This window comes from Poromitra crassiceps (genome assembly GCF_964638095.1).
Source record: "Poromitra crassiceps genome assembly, contig: HAP1_SCAFFOLD_60, whole genome shotgun sequence".
NCBI classification, from domain to species: Eukaryota; Metazoa; Chordata; class Actinopteri; order Beryciformes; family Melamphaidae; genus Poromitra; species Poromitra crassiceps.
This window is the reverse complement of record NW_028152257.1, coordinates 305,630-326,918: the sequence shown is the minus strand read 5'-3', so window position 1 is coordinate 326,918 and position 21,289 is coordinate 305,630. Positions and strand designations below refer to the sequence as shown.

At 44.3% G+C, this 21,289-nt stretch overlaps 1 protein-coding gene across 1 annotated transcript in view; it reads right to left on the bottom strand.

Annotated features, from left to right (window-relative positions):
- The window catches only part of LOC310800770 (NACHT, LRR and PYD domains-containing protein 14-like), a 126,846-nt gene that overhangs the window by 18,266 nt on the left and 87,291 nt on the right, over nt 1–21,289 (bottom strand). The window contains exons 13-14 of the mRNA XM_083664697.1: nt 12,731–12,907; nt 9,544–9,720 (exon numbers count right to left, since the gene is read on the bottom strand). Coding sequence (XP_083520823.1) covers nt 9,544–9,720; nt 12,731–12,907 — 354 coding nt within the window. The remainder of the gene's footprint in view (nt 1–9,543; nt 9,721–12,730; nt 12,908–21,289) is intronic.

Below are 21,289 nucleotides of genomic sequence, written 5' to 3'. Positions count from 1 at the left end.
TCCCAGTCCACCATGGCTGTAATGTGCAGTGCAGCATCACCCGGCTTTCTGTTATGCATAACTTGTCAGGTCAGCAGAGCTCATTCCCCGGTCATGGCGCAGTAGATTCAGCAGAGCACATCCCTGGTCACAGCACAGTGGCTACAGCAGAGCATATCCCGGTCACAGCAGTGGCTCAGCAGAGCATATCCCTGGTCACAGCACAGTGGCTTCAGCAGAGCTCCTCCCTGGTCACAGCACAGTGGCTTCAGCAAAGCATATCCCTGGTCACAGCACAGTGGCTCCAGCAGAGCTCCTCCCTGGTCACAGCACAGTGGCTTCAGCAAAGCATATCCCCGGTCACAGCACAGTGGCTTCAGCAGAGCTCCTCCCTGGTCACAGCACAGTGGCTTCAGCAAAGCATATCCCCGGGCACAACACAGTGGCTTCAGCAAAGCATACCCCCGGTCACAGCACAGTGGCTTCAGCAAAGCTTCAGCAAAGCTTATCCAAAAGCTTATCCAAATATCTAAATGTCCGTTTTACTCTCTTCTTTTCTTTTCTTTTCCTGTCAACCATTTTATGTGAAGCACTTTGAATTGCCTCTGCGTATGAAATGTGCTATACAAATAAACTTGACTTGACTTGACTTATCCCCGGTCATAGCACAGTGGCTTCAGCAAAGCATACCCCCGGTCACAGCACAGTGGCTTCAGCAAAGCATATCCCCGGTCACAGCACAGTGGCTTCAGCAGAGCACCACCTTGCCTCATCCAAACAGTGCACGAGAGTCGCCATAGTTCCTGCCTCAATTCAGAGCTTTCCAGGGCGAATCCAGTTTTCCAGTTCCATGTCAAAAGCGTCCCTCTAGCTGGGGAAAAAACCTCCGGGCCCTCATCATCTCTCAAATTCCTGGGCATTAATCTTGACACCAAGCTTATGCAAGCTCCCTCCCCCTCGAGAAATTGTCTCGCATCCACGAAATAGCCCAGTCCTATTCAGCAGCCAACCACATTTCAAAACGAGACCTTCTGTCTCTGCTCGGCCACCTGAATTTTGCCATGCACATTATTCCCCAAGGGAGGTCATTCATTTCCAGGCTGCTCGATTTAGCATCTTCAGTCCCCAGCCGCCTCGACTCAGTTACCCTCAATGAGGGAGGCCGAGCCGATCTCAAATTCTGGGCACACCTCTTAGAAAATTGGAACGGAATCTCATTTTTCTATGACGAAATCGTCTCGTCTGCCGACGACTTAAAACTTTTCACAGATGCAGCACATTCACTGCTCCCCCTCCTGCTGGACGTCAAAACTAATCAAAAAGGACATGGCACGAAAACCGTGTGTCTCCACAGCCAGTCTCTGCCTCAACTGAACTAAATCCACCGTACAACAGCTCAGCCGAGGGTGCGGGTGCAACTCTCCCAAAGTGACAGTACACGACTCCAGAGCTTTTTGCTCCAGAGCAAAAAGCTTCATCCCACCACCTCCCCAGATCACCACCAATGTCATGACTCCTGTTGGAAACGGAATACGATAATTATCGTACGTCTGGCAACGCTGAGCGTTGTATTAGGTCGGTCCGTCTCCCGTTGCTTGCTTTCAGGCAAAATGGCGATAATCATCAGTTCTGCTGTTGCCTGTCCTTCAGGCCAAAAAATGGCTTCTTGTTCAATTTAATTCAATGCTCCTTCTATCTGTCACAGCTGCATGTGGTTCTGGCTTCAGCATATGCTTGAATTAAGTTTTTTTGGGGGTATTCTAGAGGTGAAAGGTTGCAGAAAAGAGGCACCATGAGTTCCCTACTTTCTCCCAGTAGGGAATCGCTCTTCCTCTACGAGATTTACTCTGGTATTGCAAATGTATACGAAGCTACAGTCTCGATCATAAACAAAAGGTGCTCCTCCCAGTCCACCATGGCTGTAATGTGCAGTGCAGCATCACCCGGCTTTCTGTTATGCATAACTTGTCAGGTCAGCAGAGCTCATTCCCCGGTCATGGCGCAGTAGATTCAGCACAGCACATCCCTGGTCACAGCACAGTGGCTACAGCAGAGCATATCCCGGTCACAGCAGTGGCTCAGCAGAGCATATCCCTGGTCACAGCACAGTGGCTTCAGCAGAGCTCCTCCCTGGTCACAGCACAGTGGCTTCAGCAAAGCATATCCCTGGTCACAGCACAGTGGCTCCAGCAGAGCTCCTCCCTGGTCACAGCACAGTGGCTTCAGCAAAGCATATCCCCGGTCACAGCACAGTGGCTTCAGCAGAGCTCCTCCCTGGTCACAGCACAGTGGCTTCAGCAAAGCATATCCCCGGGCACAACACAGTGGCTTCAGCAAAGCATACCCCCGGTCACAGCACAGTGGCTTCAGCAAAGCTTCAGCAAAGCTTATCCAAAAGCTTATCCAAATATCTAAATGTCCGTTTTACTCTCTTCTTTTCTTTTCTTTTCCTGTCAACCATTTTATGTGAAGCACTTTGAATTGCCTCTGCGTATGAAATGTGCTATACAAATAAACTTGACTTGACTTGACTTATCCCCGGTCATAGCACAGTGGCTTCAGCAAAGCATACCCCCGGTCACAGCACAGTGGCTTCAGCAAAGCATATCCCCGGTCACAGCACAGTGGCTTCAGCAGAGCACCACCTTGCCTCATCCAAACAGTGCACGAGAGTCGCCATAGTTCCTGCCTCAATTCAGAGCTTTCCAGGGCGAATCCAGTTTTCCAGTTCCATGTCAAAAGCGTCCCTCTAGCTGGGGAAAAAACCTCCGGGCCCTCATCATCTCTCAAATTCCTGGGCATTAATCTTGACACCAAGCTTATGCAAGCTCCCTCCCCCTCGAGAAATTGTCTCGCATCCACAAAATAGCCCAGTCCTATTCAGCAGCCAGCCACATTTCAAAACGAGACCTTCTGTCTCTGCTCGGCCACCTGAATTTTGCCATGCACATTATTCCCCAAGGGAGGTCATTCATTTCCAGGCTGCTCGATTTAGCATCTTCAGTCCCCAGCCGCCTCGACTCAGTTACCCTCAATGAGGGAGGCCGAGCCGATCTCAAATTCTGGGCACACCTCTTAGAAAATTGGAACGGAATCTCATTTTTCTATGACGAAATCGTCTCGTCTGCCGACGACTTAAAACTTTTCACAGATGCAGCACATTCACTGCTCCCCCTCCTGCTGGACGTCAAAACTAATCAAAAAGGACATGGCACGAAAACCGTGTGTCTCCACAGCCAGTCTCTGCCTCAACTGAACTAAATCCACCGTACAACAGCTCAGCCGAGGGTGCGGGTGCAACTCTCCCAAAGTGACAGTACACGACTCCAGAGCTTTTTGCTCCAGAGCAAAAAGCTTCATCCCACCACCTCCCCAGATCACCACCAATGTCATGACTCCTGTTGGAAACAAATCCCCTTAGGGGGGATGTCCTATCTCATACAGCACCGACGCCCTCTCTCATAAGCAAGAGGAGCGTCACATCATGGAGTCATACGCCATACTCAAACCGTCTATTCTGATTCAATAAAGTTTGTTAAAATTATATTAAGAGTCTCTCATGATTGAAATGCCAAAATGTAATAACATCTCACTTTCAATATGTAATAACGGCGCATTATGTAATAAAATGCGCAATATGTAATAAATGGCCTCAACGCAATATGTAATAGCGTTTGACGCATTTTGTAATAAATGGATTACATATTGCGCAGATTATTACATATTGCGGCGGTTGCATTTTTTCTGGTTGGAAATGTAATAAGTGGCCGCATTATGTAACAAAATTAGAAAATGCACTGACTTTGTCATGGGGGGGGGGGAGTAGGCTAATAAACATTATGTGTCAAAACCAGTCAAGCAACTATATATCTATAGTTGTTATTTTAGGCTACTTTATTTGATGTTATGGTAATTATTTTACTTATTGACTGTTCTACGTTAAGGAGATAGCCTACTGTGTGATACGGTGTTATGTTATGCTATTGTGTTAGGCTATGTGGATATTTCATGAGTGCGAGCAACTTGTCCCAATTTCCCCCCGGCCGTGCATCAGTCCGCATCCGACTTGCATTTCAGTTCTGGCATTTACAAGTGATAGAAGCGTGGTTGACATAGTCACATTTACTGCCTTAATCCATAGATTACAGGGCCATTTAAACATAGGAAATCCATTAAGAGTTGAGGATTGCAGAGACGTTTATGAATTGTCTGATATTACGCACGTACAGTTTTTTTGGCTGCACAATTCTGTTATTCGGCCTCTCCGCACCGCCCCCACGCTCTCCCCGCCCGCCCGCTCTCCTTTGAGGATGGAATTAAGGATTGCAGACATGCACATTTGATTTAAATCGGCAAGCATTTAGACATTTAACTGCTGCCAGCCAGCAACATGTTATGGTTTTTTGTTGATTTTAAATTAGTTTTAATTCTATTTTGTTTGATGTTGCAGATGGACTTTGGCTGATCAAGAGGATATATTCAGACTAAAATCCTTCATCAAAACTATTGGAGAATGGGCTCCTGCCGCTCCTCAATAGGCTATGCGTTTCTCATGCCTTTGGATCATGCTACACCCTTCCACCAATTTCCAACCGAATTAATTAATTAATTAACAAGTGGTGAGGCTCTCCTCACTAACTTTGCACTGTAAGCACAGACAGCAGTGCATAGATAATTATTTTGAAATAAACGTCAACAAAAATTATTTTAAAATTAAAAATTTGTTTGCTATAAATATTTTATGTAGGCTATGTAAAAAATGATTAAATTGATCATTTTTCAATAGCTACATTTTGACTGGGTTTGTAAATATTCTATAAGGCCTGAATTTTGAGAGAGAGAGAGAGAGAGAGAGAGAGAGAGAGAGAGAGAGAAAGAGAGAGAGAGAGAGAGAGAGAGAGAGAGCTGCTCTGTCCCCGGCTGGAGCTGTCCCCGAAAATGTCCCCTTTGTGGTCACAAAGTCAAATAATAATACTGGCAAGAAACTCGATAACAGAGCATTTGCGGCACCACAACGTGCCGTGGTTTTCCCAGGACCCAGCCGCCCGCAACTGAAGCGGCCCAGAGGTGACGAACGAGAGGCGGCATCTGCTTGCTGCTTTTGCTACCGTCAGTAACGTTTGTATGTACACCAAACTCCATTGAAAAAAATGTCAATTTTTAACATGATTGGCGATGGATCATTGTTATCTAGTCATTAGCCTACTCCCTAAATTGGCCTTCAGCCATCAAAACTTTGATAACCCGCGGTTTAAATTAACACAATTAATTGAATTGAAACCTTTATTTATCCCTAAGCGGAGATTCAGGCGTCTAAAAACAGCAACAGCAGCAGGGGTTAAAAATACAGAGCAGACAGAAAATAGTAGGAGATAAATAAAAACCGATAAAAACAATACAATTTAAAACAATAAGAGTCTATGTGCAAAGTCCGTGTTTTGTAAAGTGCAGGGCCATGGCCAATTATGGTCATATTTATCTCTAGATTACAATTTTAATCATTAAAATTGCCTCTTAGTATTAACTCATTGAGTGCCAGCCACTTTTGGAGAACGGACGCTCCCAGTGCCAGAGTTTTCAGAGCGTTTTCAGTGATTTCTCGAGGCCCACAGAATATTGTGTGATATTACTATGTAAACACCGAACACACAAAAAGAACAAGGAGACTCTATTGTATCATCAGCAAAAAAAAGTTTATTGATACCATTTTCCGTTCTTTAGTTATGAGCCGGAGAAGATAGGTTGTTTTCAGCGTTTTCAGGCATTTCAAATTATAAGCTGAGATATTCAGCCTTTTGTGAAATGCAGCATTTCAAGCACATTCACTGACTCTAGATAATATTTTCTGATGTAGTGATGTGGTGTAGTTGTGTCCTGCCCTGCGTGCCCCACCCCCCCTCCCCCCCCTCAGCTGAAAACTCCTCCCCACACTAGTAACACACAGCCTCGCACCAAGCGTCTATTTTCGGAATGCTTTTGGTGCGCCGCCTCCCAGGCAGCGCAACATGGAGAAGCCACACGCGGACTGCAGTGAAAGGTTTGGCTTTTCAGTGTCGCGCTGCTGCTTTTCTAGCGGCTAATCATGTGGAGAAACTATGCTGACAGACAGACAGAGGCAGAAGGACTCAGTTGTGTGCGCGGATTGACTGTGTTCGCACGCACCGTCAGTTGCAGCCAGAACAATCTACATGGCTCTGGACTGCAGCATGAGCGGGTTCTCTTTGATCAAGGCTATTTCAGGCTGTGTATTCCTGACATTTCTGTAATCTGGAGAGCACTGTCGCCACCTAAGGGTTCTGTAAAATAGGTTATAGACCTCCAATAGCTACTATAGTTGTACAGGAGCTGCGGAAGGCTTTGATCGACGTCCCACCGTCAAAAAACGCATTGGACGTCGAAGGACGTCCGTGGCACTCTACGTCACTATTTAATTGGACGTCGAAGGACGTCCATGGCACTCAATGAGTTAACATGATTTTTTAAATTATTTTGTCAGCATTTAATATTAAATTAGCAGTTAATATGGTCATGTGGCCATCGAATACTTGAAACTGGTGAGCGACACCCTAAACTCAAGGAAAGAGTTTACTGAGGTAATAAATCACTACTGATGTTTTTGTTTTGTGTAAATAAATTATCCACCAGTTGGTGATGTTAAGAGAAGTTGTCCCTCTCTATGTTCCTGCTACTCTACACAATACATCCGTATTTCCCATGAATACTGGTCTAATTTGTGGTAAAATGTGCTAGATAACTAGTATGTAAACTGCTTCTTTTTCAATTGTTTCAAAATCACAAAGTTCTTCATAGATCTAGCCTCTTACTTTTGCTCTCAAAGTGCACCAGATTGATGCATTTTACTGTAAAATGTACACAATTTTTACTGCTGTGAAATAAATCGGAGCGGCCGAATAACAGAATTGTGCAGCCAAAAAAACTGTACGTGCGTAATATCAGACAATTCATAAACGTCTCTGACTGCAATCCTCAACTCTTAATGGATTTCCTATGTGTAAATGGCCCTGTAATCTATGGATTAAGGCAGTAAATGCAGCTATGTCAACCACGCTTCTATCACTTGTAAATGCCAGAACTGAAATGCAAGTCGGATGCGGACTGATGCACGGCCGGGGGAAAATTGGGACAAGTTGCTCGCACTCATGAAATATCTACATAGCCTAACACAATAGCATAACATAACACCGTATCACACAGTATCTCCTTAACGTAGAACAGTCAATAAGTAAAATAATTACCATAACATCAAATAAAGTAGCCTAAAATAACAACTATAGATAGCCTATATAGTTGCTTGACTGGTTTTGACACATAATGTTTATTAGCCTACTCCCCCCCGCCCCCCATGACAAAGTCAGTGCATTTTCTAATTTTGTTACATTGCCACTTATTACTTTCCAACCAGAAAAAATGCAACCGCCGCAATATGTAATAATCTGTGCAATGTAATACATTTATTACAAAATGCGTCAAACGCTATTACATATTGCGTTGAGGCGATTTATTACATATTGCGCATTTTATTACATAATGCGCCGTTATTACATATTGAAAGTGAGATGTTATTACATTTTGGCATTTTATTACATAATGTGCAGTTATTACATAATGCGTCGTTACAAGCCCAAATAGAGATTTCAATTGACTAAAAGAGACCACTTTTCCATTACTCACCACTTGCCCCACATGTTTAATGTTGTGCTGCTGCCATACACTGTTTTTAAGGGTTTCACCACCCGCAGTGAATAAAGGGTTATTCCATAATGGACATGATGGTAAAGAATTTCCACTAAAAGTCAAACGTTTCTGCAATATTTTCACCGTTTCACATGAGAATTCAAACAGTGGGTTATTCATTCTCAGAGTGATCTTTGGATTGTACCATAACATTGATAGGGTTAAGACCTTGTTGTGTTCTTGTAGGATTTTCTCCTCAAGCCATTCCCACCCACCAATCTGTCTCACACCATCATAAGCCCACTGCAAGGGGTATCTTGAATTATATGTAGTACTGGTGGATATCTGGAAGTCCTATTCCTCCACTGCTTCGCGGCTGTATTCATTTTTTATAGCTGATCCTTGGTTTTTTGTCCCTCCATAGGAGGGATACAGGGTGTGTCATAATCATAATCAGTTTATGAACGAAAAAAGGGTTTGCAACACAATTTCAGCAGCAGAGAGAGACAGACAGTCAGCACGGCAGCGGCGCAGCCGCGCACAGCGCACTGAGTGGAAGAGGAGCTGTCCTGCTGCTGAAAGGAGCAGCGTCACAATCACATAGCCTGCTATAATGTTTATTAATGTTCCAGATGTATTTTATTTTATTGACAGTATTTCATTGCGTACATCATTACGCGTACATTTACGCGTAATGATGTACGCGGGTTGCGCAGCCAGAGCGTGTAAACGCACGCATGAAGATAATAGAACCAATTTCGTTACGCGTTCACACACACACCCGTTCGCAGTTTTGAGTGTTACGCAACCGGAAGTGTATCTGCAGCGCGCAACACATGAACGCGTAATTTTACGCGTAAATGTATGCGTAATTTTACGCGTAAATGTACGCGGGTTGCGCAGTCAGAGCGCACGCATACACGCATGATCATTTACAAGTCAATGGGGAAACTACATGACACGTCAAGCGTTGTGTGACACGTTCAGTCGCAGCTGCGCATGTTTATTGAGTCGTTTGGAACTTCAGATCCGGTCGCGTAGTATCAAAAACTGCGAACGCGTGTGTGTGTGAACGCGTAACGAAATTGACTATGCTACTCAGGTGTCAAAGCATGCGTTGTGTGACACGTTCAGTCGTAGCTGCGCATGTTTATTGAGACGTATGGACCTTCATACGCACACACATGCTCGCACGCGCGCGCACGCACACACACACACACACACACACACACACACACACACACACACACACACACACACACACAGTGGCTGGTGAAATGAACCCAGAACCCACCTTGCTGCCATCCACCGCCATCAGTGAGAAAAATAGCCATTGATGTGGTTGAGGATGAAAGGCTCCTCCAGTCAGTTTTCCTGCCTGTAGAAGCGTTGGTGTTCTATGAAAACCTTCTAATATCTATCTCGTATAGTCACACCTCATCTGATTTGACCAAAGAACTGACATTGAGAAGAACCAAAGGCTAATAGCTTGTTCCACTGCAACATATTATGTGTAATATTATGTGCTCTGAACGTTCTGTGTAATTACCACATTCATTATCATATTCTAAATTCCTTCATTGCCTCCAACACTCTCACATCAAAGTTTGTCCTCCATAGATGATGGAGGCCATTTTGGAGCCATTTGGAGCCCTGTGTGTTTAAAACGATGGAGAATAAATATCATCACCAAAGTTCATCTTCATTCATTTGAAGAGACCAGGAATGTGTGAAAACAATAGGAAGACAATGTGAGTCCTAAGCCTGATTTCAGATGAACTGACTCTATATAGACGTCCTCAAATTAAGTTTCACCACAATATTCATATAATATTCATGTCAGCACATTATTAAAAAATGTTGTCTGACCTCAGAGTCTCCAGGCTGCAGTGTGGACTCTCCAGAAGATCAGACAGGTGCTTCACTGCTGAATACTCCAGCTTGTTTTCACTCAGGTCCACGTATCTCAGATGGGAGGAGGGGTTGGACTTCAGAGCTGAGGCCAGAGAAGCACAGCTGCTCTCTGACAACCTGCAGGCCTCCAATCTGAATAAAGAATAAAACATGTAGATATAAAATACAACATTCCTGTATAGAAAACCTGATTGAAACCATGTTTCATAATCCACTCAGAGCTGTGGAGGTTTTAAATATACATGTTTCTAAAATGGTGACTTACTCACAAGATGGTTTGAATGCTTTTCCACTGGTTAAGTTTAGTAAAACCCACAGACAGACTTGAAGGCTGACCAATGGCATTGATTTATGACCAAAAATAAAAATGTGAGAAAATGAATATTATACAACATGTAGTTCACTTCTGACCAAGCAATCTGATTGGTCAAGGATGTTCTCAAATTAGCATAACAGCACACCTAGCCGTTCTCAAATGGTTCATTTCAGAACTTGACAAAGATCCTGTGAAGATCGAAACGTTGCAAATAAAAAACCATTGATGGAGCCTCAGTGTGCAGACTTTATCTTTTTTCCCCCTCTCATTTCAGAGCAGCCTCATCACTAAAATATCACTCCACCGGCCGCTCTGTTCAGCAGAGAACAGCAGCCTCATCACTAAAATATCACTCCACCGGCCGGTCTGTTCAGCAGAGAACAGCAGCCTCATCACTAAAATATCACTCCACCAGCCGGTCTGTTCAGCAGAGAACAGCAGCCTCATCACTAAAATATCACTCCACCGGCCGGTCTGTTCAGCAGAGAACAGCAGCCTCATCACTAAAATATCACTCCACCGGCCGCTCTGTTCAGCAGAGAACAGCAGCCTCATCACTAAAATATCACTCCACCGGCCGCTCTGTTCAGCAGAGAACAGCAGCGGCCAAAATTCTGCAGGCAACATGGCCGCCTATATTGCATGTAACCCCACAGAACTTCTAAAACTAATAACTTGGCCAATAAGTATATAACACACAAAATAAAACAAACAGTAATGTCTTCATTTGATGTAGAATGCATAGGACATGTAACTGGTTCATTAAACTCACATTCCAGGAATATTGTATTTACCGCACTCCTCCTAAATTAACGTAAGTGGCTCGCACACTTACAAATTATCTATCTAAAATCCCCCAGGAGGCTAAAGCTTTTTACCTCCATCCAAAGAGAGGAAACAAGTTAGGAGAGGTGTGCTACTCTTTGGAGCCAATGGGTGTAAATGACCTGGGATCCATGCTAACACGTATCTCCAAAGAAGCAGGCACATCAGTGATTTACATGAATCACAGCATCAGGAGCACTACATCCAGAAGCTGGCCGAGGGCGGACTGGAAGCGATATAAATCATATCCGTTAGCGGACATGAATCCGACACTTCTTTACAGAGCTATTGGGCACCTTGTCTTGATAATCGCACAAGGTGGAGCAATATATTGTGTGAGAGCCGTGGAAACGTCATGCCTTTGCAGCCCAGCCCCTCAAACCGCTCTACAGCCTCACCTGCTAAACGGCAGAGGTCCAGCATGGACTTTATGGACAGCTGTTTCACCACTTGTTCTTTTAACGGGAGCATGCAATTCAATTTCTACAAGAAATAGCAACTGAAACCCCGGAATAGCCTACCTGGTGACATTGTAAAATAGAAAAGAAAAGAAAATAGCCTACATGTGAAGTTCACCAACGTAGTTGCTAATCTGTTAATTATTTTATGTTCTCCAGAGTCACAACATATATTGAGTTAATGGGGCAGTTTTGTGTTTACATGTGTGGTAGACTATTTAGTCGGCTGGCTCAGCCTGGCAGAGTCAACGGGGACTATTTCTTGTCTCGGACTAACACACTAACTAACTTTGTTATTTTGAGAGGAAATGGCCCCAAAATATGACCACCTTTTGTTTATAGCTTGTATTTTGTTGGTAACTGTTGTATAATCACAATATTACACTTGAGGCTGTACTTTACCGTGGTTATTGGTACTTCAGTGACGCGTCCTGCTGCATCACCGTCATGCCAATAACCACGGTGAAGTACACCCTCTCATGTAATATTGCTTAATTCAAGGTCCCCACCTGACAGAGATGATATGCTAAACAAATAAAAACATGGATGAAGGCTCTTTTTTAAACAAGTGGACATGACTCTGCAGTGATAGTCTGGATTAGAACTTGTTGCTGAAACACATCTAAATAAAACAAATAAAAAACATGGAGGAGGCTTCAGGTACCTAAAGTTGGCAGCCTGGGTCTTCCTTATAAATAAGGATTTGAAAAGGAGGAGAACAACGACTGTGCAGGGACCCATCATGCCTCTGTTCCCAAAACACGAGGCCCCAAAACACTCCGCCACTGCACGCACACACACACACACACACACACACACACACACACACACACACACACACACACACACACACACACACACACACACACACACACACACACACACACACACACACACACACACACACACACACACGGTGGCTGGTGAGATGAACCCAGGATCTTCTTGCTGTGAGGCAACAGTGCCACCTTGCTGCCCTCCACCACCATCAGTGAGAAAAGTAGTCATTGATGTGGTTGAGTATTAAAGGCTCCTCCAGTCAGTTTTCCTGCCTGTAGAAGCGTTGGTGTTCTATGAAAACCTTCTAATATCTATCTCGTATAGTCACACCTCATCTGATTTGACCAAAGAACTGACATTGAGAAGAACCAAAGGCTAATAGCTTGTTCCACTGCAACATATTATGTGTAATATTATGTGTTCTGAACGTTCTGTGTAATTACCACATTAATTATCATATTTTAAATTCCTTCATTGCCTCCAACACTCTCACATCAAAGTTTGTCCTCCATAGATGATGGAGGCCATTTTGGAGCCATTTGGAGCCCTGTGTGTTTAAAACGATGGAGAATAAATATCATCACCAAAGTTCATCTTCATTCATTTGAAGAGACCAGGAATGTGTGAAAACAATAGGAAGACAATGTGAGTCCTAAGCCTGATTTCAGATGAAATGACTCTATATAGACGTCCTCAAATTAAGTTTCACCACAATATTCATATAACATTCATGTCAGCACATCATTAAAAAATGTTGTCTGACCTCAGAGTCTCCAGGCTGCAGTGTGGACTCTCCAGAAGATCAGACAGGTGCTTCACTGCTGAATCCTTCAGCTTGTTGCCACTCAGGTGCAGCTCTCTCAGATGGGAGGAGGGGTTGGACTTCAGAGCTGAGGCCAGAGAAGCACAGCTGCTCTCTGACAAGCTGCAGTTGTTCAATCTGAATAAAGAATAAAACATGTAGATATAAAATAAAACATTCCTGTATAGAAAACCTGATTGAAACCATGTTTCATAATCCACTCAGAGCTGTGGAGGTTTTAAATATACATGTTTCTAAAATGGTGAAGTCAACTGAAAGCAGCTGAAGCCAAAGGCTTCAGCAGGTTCAAAAATACATAACAAGGACAAAGCAGCATTCATTCATATGAATGACAACATGCTGTTGCTTCAATAAACAAGCAGAGACTGAAGAGTGAGTTAGTGAGTGGAGGCTTTTCTTCACTATCAAATAAATCAGCAGAAACTAATAAAACAAGATGAGAATGTAAATTTGTGGCTGGTGGAAGAAACTTCCAGTTCCACTTGAAAGAGTGGCATCACTCAGCTCAACACACAGAGCTAAACTTGGACATTGTAACCCACTTGCAAAAATATGTTTTTGTCTCTGTAATCAGAGTTTCAGGGCTGTCAATTCCCCGTGCTAAACACATTTCTATTTACCAGTTTTATTTTTATTTATTTTTTAACCAAAGGGCATGACGCAGATCTCTGTCTTTCCTCAGTGTAATTACTCACCAGCAGAGAGCAGGAGAGAGAGAGGGAGAGAGAGAGAGAGGGGGAGAGAGAGAGAGAGAGAGAGAGAGAGAGAGAGAGAGAGAGAGAGAACCCAGAAAGGTACCATACCATAACAACATGGCATGAAAGTTGAAAAACATGTATGGCAGCAATGTCAACCTTTATTTGCATTTACATGTAATGTATTTGTTGGTACTTTTCAAATTCACCATAGAAAAAAGAAAGCTATAGAGACAGACGGTTTTCAACAGGCTGATAGTCTGGATTGAAAAATCTAAATATGTGACAGCTCCTGGCGTTTTGAGCCACAAGTAGGCTGAGGTTATTTTTACGTTTTTTACAGATTCTGAAACTGCAGACTGTAAGCTTTCAAATGATGTGTCACACATTGTAATCTGAAAAACATTGAAGGATATATGCTTATTGAGAGAGGCCTGGCTCAATTAGTGGCAGCGGCAGCTGCCTCGGCAGTTTACCGACCTGCCGCGGCAGGTCAGTTGCTGCCACTGACCTGTAGGGGCGCTGTTTCCCAACCTGCCGTGGCAGGTTTGTAGGGGCGCTGTTTCCCGACCTGCCGTGGCAGGTCAGTTGCTGCCACCGACCTGTAGGGGCGCTGTTTCCCGACCTGCCGTGGCAGGTTTGTAGGGGCGCTGTTTCCCGACCTGCCGTGGCAGGTCAGTTGCTGCCACCGACCTGTAGGGGCGCTGTTTCCCGACCTGCCGTGGCAGGTCAGTTGCTGCCACCGACCTGTAGGGGCGCTGTTTCCCGACCTGCCGTGGCAGGTCAGTTGCTGCCACCGACCTGTAGGGGCGCTGTTTCCCGACCTGCCGTGGCAGGTTTGTAGGGGCGCTGTTTCCCGACCTGCCGTGGCAGGTTTGTAGGGGCGCTGTTTCCCGACCTGCCGTGGCAGGTCAGTTGCTGCCACTCACCTGTAGGGGCGCTGTTTCCCGACCTGCCGTGGCAGGTCAGTTGCTGCCACTCACCTGTAGGGGCGCTGTTTCCCGACCTGCCGTGGCAGGTTTGTAGGGGCGCTGTTTCCCGACCTGCCGTGGCAGGTCAGTTGCTGCCACTCACCTGTAGGGGCGCTGTTTCCCGACCTGCCGTGGCAGGTCAGTTGCTGCCACTCACCTGTAGGGGCACTGTTTCCCGACCTGCCGTGGCAGGTTTGTAGGGGCGCTGTTTCCCGGCATTTTCAAGGCATAATTGCAAGCAACACCAACCTTTATCATCTGTTTCGATATCCCAATAGCATTTGCAAATCACCCATTAACCATAACAGACACCTATAAATACCTTGGAGTAACAATTGATACTCACCTCACCTACAAACATCACATCAATAACCTAGTCCAAAAGGCAAATCAGAAACTATTTGTTTACAGTAAGATTAGACCATTTCTCACCCTCACTGTTTCAAATACATACCTACATGCAATTTTTCTTTCAACAATATCCTACTGTCTTCCAATCTGGTCACTCACGACAAAGGAAACCATAGAACCCATAGCAAGACTCTACAACAGAGCATATAACATTCATGGTAACTTTCCACCTTGGACTCACCACTGTACTGCACTCTCACACTCCTCTGCTCCAACTTTTCAGAACTAGACAAAAAGTCTAGCCATTAAGTTTTATTTTATGGTCAGAAACAACTCTTCTCCAACACTTACAGCTTTACTCCCAAGACACAACACAAGACAAGAACGCATCACTAGATCTATCTCACATGCACTCATACCAGTACCGGCATACAAAAATAATTATGGACTAAGATCATTCTTCCACACATACACCAAAATTTGGAACGAGATCCCATTTCACACCAGAGAAATAACCTCTATCTCACATTTCAAAAAAGCTTACAAACAACATTTGATGCTAGAAAACACGTGTATTCACTGATCCGACTCACCCCTAGGTTTTAATTTTTGTTGTTGCTGTCTTCGTATTGATGAATGAATGAATGTCTGTAAATGTAATTGTTTTTGTTAGGTCTGTAATATTGTATGTAGTGAAATTGAACATGTTCTTAATGTATACTAATTATTTTTTGTTTAATGTACTGCAGAACAGGAACCTGCTGAAAACCAGTTTGTAACTGAGTCAGGCCAGTTAAATGTACATGTGAAATGTCATTTTTATTCCTTATTCCTTCCTGTATAAATAAAGTGAACTGAACTGAACTGAACTGAACCTGCCACGGCAGGTCGGGAAACAGCGCCCCTACAGGTCGGTGGCAGCAACTGACCTGCCACGGCAGGTCGGGAAACAGCGCCCCTACAAACCTGCCACGGCAGGTCGGGAAACAGCGCCCCTACAGGTCAGTGGCAGCAACTGACCTGCCGCGGCAGGTCGGTAAACTGCCGAGGCAGCTGCCGCTGCCACTGATTGAGCCAGGCCCTACTGTGCTTATTTGATTGTTCACACTCTGAAAAGTAAGAAGCTGAGAAATCGGCCCTCAAAGTTGGAGAAGTTTTTCACACCTGAGGCAGCCAGGTAATGGGGGAGTGAACAATATAGTTGCTCATTTACAATAACCACTCCCAAACCATTAAGCTATCAGTCTCTGTCAGTCCAGTGAGGATGACAGATGGGAGAGTGCACACAACCCAGTGACAAAACCCCCCACTTCTCTTAACACGTTCACTGCCAATGACGTGTTTTTACGTCAAACAAAATCCAACGGTTCACTAGTCGTGTTTCCATTACTCTCAGAAATGCGCAAAATCTATATATCGCAATAGAAAGTGGGTAATGGAAACACGTAAATTTCGAAAAACCTCCCAAATATCGCAAAAAGTTTTTGCGCTCTCATGAGGTGGTTTTTCAGACGTGTCGATATAGCAGTTTATCGCAAAAGTGTAATGGAAACACATTTTTCGCATTTGCATGTCATGTGACCCATCTTCCCCTTTGGAAACGGAGCGGAAAATGAAAGGAAAATGAGGGAGAAACGGTTCGATAAGCCGTGGCAAAACCTCCGCAGCAATTGGAAAACTTTTAAGCAACGCTACCTAGCAGAAAGACGAGTGTTGTGCAAAAGCGGAGCTGGGGAAAATAGATCATGTTTAATGACAGAAATCGCTCCATGGTGACAGGCTGCCTGTCTGTGTGCGCGCAGTTGTAGGCTACCTTTTTTCCTCTGCCTCTCGCGCTCACTGCATTCACTGCAGCCAGCAATATGTTGACACTCATTTTCTTTTGAATTGATAATCAGGCTCGTTTATATGCGTTGTAACTTCATGTTGTGATTTGCATTGAGCATGCAGGGGACGGGATTTGGGGCAGATCCCCGTGCGTAATCACTGTGGCAGCTGCTGCAACGGGGAATTTCGTTCAGGTGTGTGCGCCGTCACTCAAACTTAACTTCAATGGAAACGCCTACAAGTCGCAATTGTACATTGTCGAAATTGTAGAAATATCGCAATTATTTTGCGAAAAACTGTAATGGAAACACAGCTACTGCCAATGACGTGTTTTTACGTAAAAAAAATCAAAAAAAAAAATTGACGGTGGGACGTTGATCTAACCCTTTTACGTCTCCTATACCAGAATTGGAGGTATTGAATGTGTATAATCTATTTTACCGACCCACTGAGTGGCGACATGTCTCTCCACAGTAGGAAGAGGCGAGCCAAAACTGGAGGGAAAAGCGCGAGGAAGCCGTTCTCATACAGTAAAATGGATGGCGAAAACGCTTTCACTTTCCCGCTGACGCACAGCGGTGGCAACGGTGGGGGGTTCCAAGAATAGACTGGATGCACACTTTGAAACACGCACCATAAATAAGCCCAGAATCGCAAGAGCTTCATCAGAGCTCTCAACCGGACCGCCAAGAAACGAGCGAAACCCATCCAGCGAGCCCCATCCAGACTGCCAGGCAGCAGCCAGAGAGCAGCAACTCGTTTGTCACAGACCCGCTGCAGAGCCAAGGAGGGCGGAGGAGAACGCCCACGGAGGGAGGAGTTGGAAGCAGGGGGGGGTTTCCTGCTGTTATGGAGGAAATTACTGTTCAAAACTATTGTTTAGATGTCTGACGTCTTACTGATGCCAAAAATGAATGGTTAAAGTGACTGTTCTATCGAATTTCACAAAAAGCCGTTTATCTCTGAATAATTTTTCAGACGCTGAAACCATGCTGTATTCAACTGCTAATGCTTACATAACTACTAACTCTACAAACTAACTCTTTTAGACAGAGAAAGCACACATTCTATTAGTTCTTTTGAGATATTGTGTGTTCACAAAATCTTAGCAGAAAAGAATCCTCGGGTCTTGAAAGATAAGCCAGAATCCTCAAAAAAACCCTCTGGCAGAACCTACCTACAGTAAAAAAAAAACGGCTGGCAGTGAATGTGTTAAGTTAGGGGTTCTCAAAGTGGGGGTCAGGGACACCCCAGGGGTCCTTGAGAGTATTCCTCAGCAAACATGTGGGTCATTTATTTTCACAGGACAAGATGGTCTTAGCCTTGCTAGCCAGGTCAGTTCCGTATGACATTCTTAACTAAACCAGCAGTCCTACTTGTCAACGATTCAGCCCTGTTGAGCGGGCCGTTAATCATGACAAGCAACAAACCAATAGTTGTGAGGAGAAAAAGTTAAGTAAAAAAATGACAAACGGCAGCATCCATGACAGCATGGACTTTATGGACAGCTGTTTCACCACTTGTTCTTTTAACGGGAGTATGCAATTCAATTTCTACAAGAAATAGCAACTGAAACCCCGGAATAGCCTACCTGGTGCCATTGTAAAAAAAGAAAAGAAAAAAAGTAAAAGAAAAGAAAATAGCCTACATGTGAAGTTCAACGACGCAGTTGCTAATCTGTTAATTATTTTATTTTCGCCAGTCACAACAAATATTGAGTTAATGGGTCAGTTTTGTGTTTACATGTGTGGTAGCCTATTTAGTCGGCTGGCTCAGTCTGGCAGAGTCAACGGGAACTATTTCTTGTCTCGGACTAACACACTCAGCAAAACTTTGTTATTTTGAGAGGAAATGGCCCCAAAATATCACTGTTGTATAATCACAATATTACACTTGAGGGTGTACTTTACCGTGGTTATTGGTACTTCAGTGAGGCGTCCTGCTGCATCACCGTCGTGCCAATAACCACGGTAAAGTAAACCCTCTCATGTAATATTGCTTAATTCAAGGTCCCCACCTGACAGAGATGATATGCTAAACAAATAAAAACATGGATGAAGGCTCTTTTTTAAACAGTTGGACATGACTCTGCAGTGATAGTCTGGATTAGAACTTGTTGCTGAAACACATCTAAATAAAACAAATAAAAAACATGGAGGAGGCTTCAGGTACCTAAAGTTGGCAGCCTGGGTCTTCCTTATAAATAAGGATTTGAAAAGGAGGAGAGCAACGACTGTGCAGGGACCCATCATGCCTGTGCTCCCTAAACATGAGGCCCCAAAACACTCTGCCGCCACCACACACACACACACACACACACACACACACACACACACACACACACACACACACACACACACACACACACACACACACACACACACACACACACACACACACACACACACACACACACACACACACACACACACACAAGGTGGTGAGATGAACCCAGGATCTTCTTGCTGTGAGGCAACAGCGCCACCTTGCTGCCCTCCACCACCATCAGTGAGAAAAGTAGCCATTGATGTGGTTGAGGATGAAAGGCTCCTCCAGTCAGTTTTCCTGCCTGTAGAAGCGTTGGTGTTCAGTTCAGACCTCCACCTGTATTAAGTGTCTCTGCAACCTGCCTCCATACCGCCCAGCCTTTCACATAAAGTCATTTCTGGATCCACATGGAGTCTAAAAGCTGCTGTTCTACTGGGCAGGTGTATTAGCTGTTGGACAACCTCCTCCCTTGGTAAATACAGAAGACTTTGTGGGATCCAGTGAGAACCTCCCCAGAAGAAATCAAGCAGGAGAGCAGGAGAGAGAGAGAGAGAGAGAGAGAGAGAGAGCAGGAGAGAGAGAGAGAGAGAGAGCAGGAGAGAGAGAGAGAGAGAGGGAGAGAGAGACAGAGACAGAGAGAGAGAGAGACAGAGACAGAGAGAGAGAGAGAGAGCAGGAGAGAGAGAGAGAGAGAGAGAGAGAGACAGAGAGGGAGGGAGAGGGAGAGAGAGAGAGAGAGAGAGAGAGACTGGAAAGGATTAAAGCATGTACCCACAACAGCATGAAAGCTGAAAAACATTTATGCAGCAATTTCAACCTATATTTGCATTTGCATGTATTTGTTGGTACGATATACTTTTCAAATTCACCATAGAAAAAGAGAAAGTGATAGAGACAGGCAGTTTGGAACAGGCCCATAACATCTAATTATGTTCAAACTAATAAAAGCATGGATGAAGCTTCAGGTACCAGGAGAACAACAGATGTGCAGGACCTAGGGGTGTCACGATACACTCAGTTCACGATACGATACGTATCACGATACTGGGTTCACGATAACGATACGATACGATACGATTTTAACAATATTTTTTTAAACTTGAATAATGACAATATATGACTGGAAAAGTAGTATTTTTCTTAGACTTTTCTTAGTCTATTTTTTATGCATCTTCAGTTTTTCCTGTCAAGTAAACAGTTTTGCCAGAAACTCAATTGAATGGTTTCTCTCCTGTATAACTTCTCATGTGTCTCTTCAGAGACTTGTTCAACTGAACTACTTTCCACACATTGAACTTCAACAAACAAAGACGTTTCTTTGTCTACTTTTGGAAAAAAAAAAAAAAAAAAAAAAAAAAAAAAAAATCACGATATGAGATTTCATCTCAACGATACATATCGTGACGTTTTACTATCGCGAAATTTCGTGGGACGATATATTGTGACACCCCTAGCAGGACCCCATCATGCCTGTGTTCACCTTAGATCCCCAAAACACTAAGTCCACCACAACACACACACACACGCACGCGCACGTGTGCGCACACACACACGCGCACACACATGCTCGCACACACACACACACACACACACACACACACACACACACACACACACACACACACACACACACACACACAGACACAGTGGCTGGTGAAATGAGCCCAGGTTCTTCTTCTTGTTCTTTGAAAAGCTAGTAAATGACCAGATTAAGGATTTCCTGTGTCTAAATGACATTTTATCACCAATCCAATCTGGTTTTAGAAAGCAGCAGAGTACGGTGACCGTTGCTACCAAGGTCGTTAATGACATTGTGGAGGCTTTGGACAAGAAAAACTTCTGTGCTGCACTTTTTATTGACTTGTCCAAAGCTTTTGACACTGTCGACCATTCCATTTTATGCCAGCGTTTGTCAGACATTGGTCTATCAGCCCATGCTGTCGGATGGTTCTCTAACTATCTGTCAAACCGCAAACAGTGTGTACAGTTCGGTGAGCTGTTTTCCAGTAATCTCACAGTCTCTAATGGTGTGCCCCAAGGTTCGGTCCTTGCTCCGACTCTCTTCACTATTTACATCAATGACCTGGGGCACACCATTAATGCTTCTGTCCATCTGTATGCGGACGACACAATTGTCTACTGCTGTGCGAGCACTGTTGCTCTTGCCTTCGGTCTCCTACAAACAGCGTTTGATGCCCTACAATTTCACTTGTACTGCCTCAAACTGGTGTTAAATGCAGACAAAACTAAAACTATGCTCTTCTCTGGTAACAGGAAGGTGCCAGCTGCTCTCCCTTGCATTACTTCACTGCAGGGGACTCCCATTGAGGCCGTTGCCTCCTATAAATATCTAGGAATTTTAATTGATGATGGTCTGTCTTTTAAAC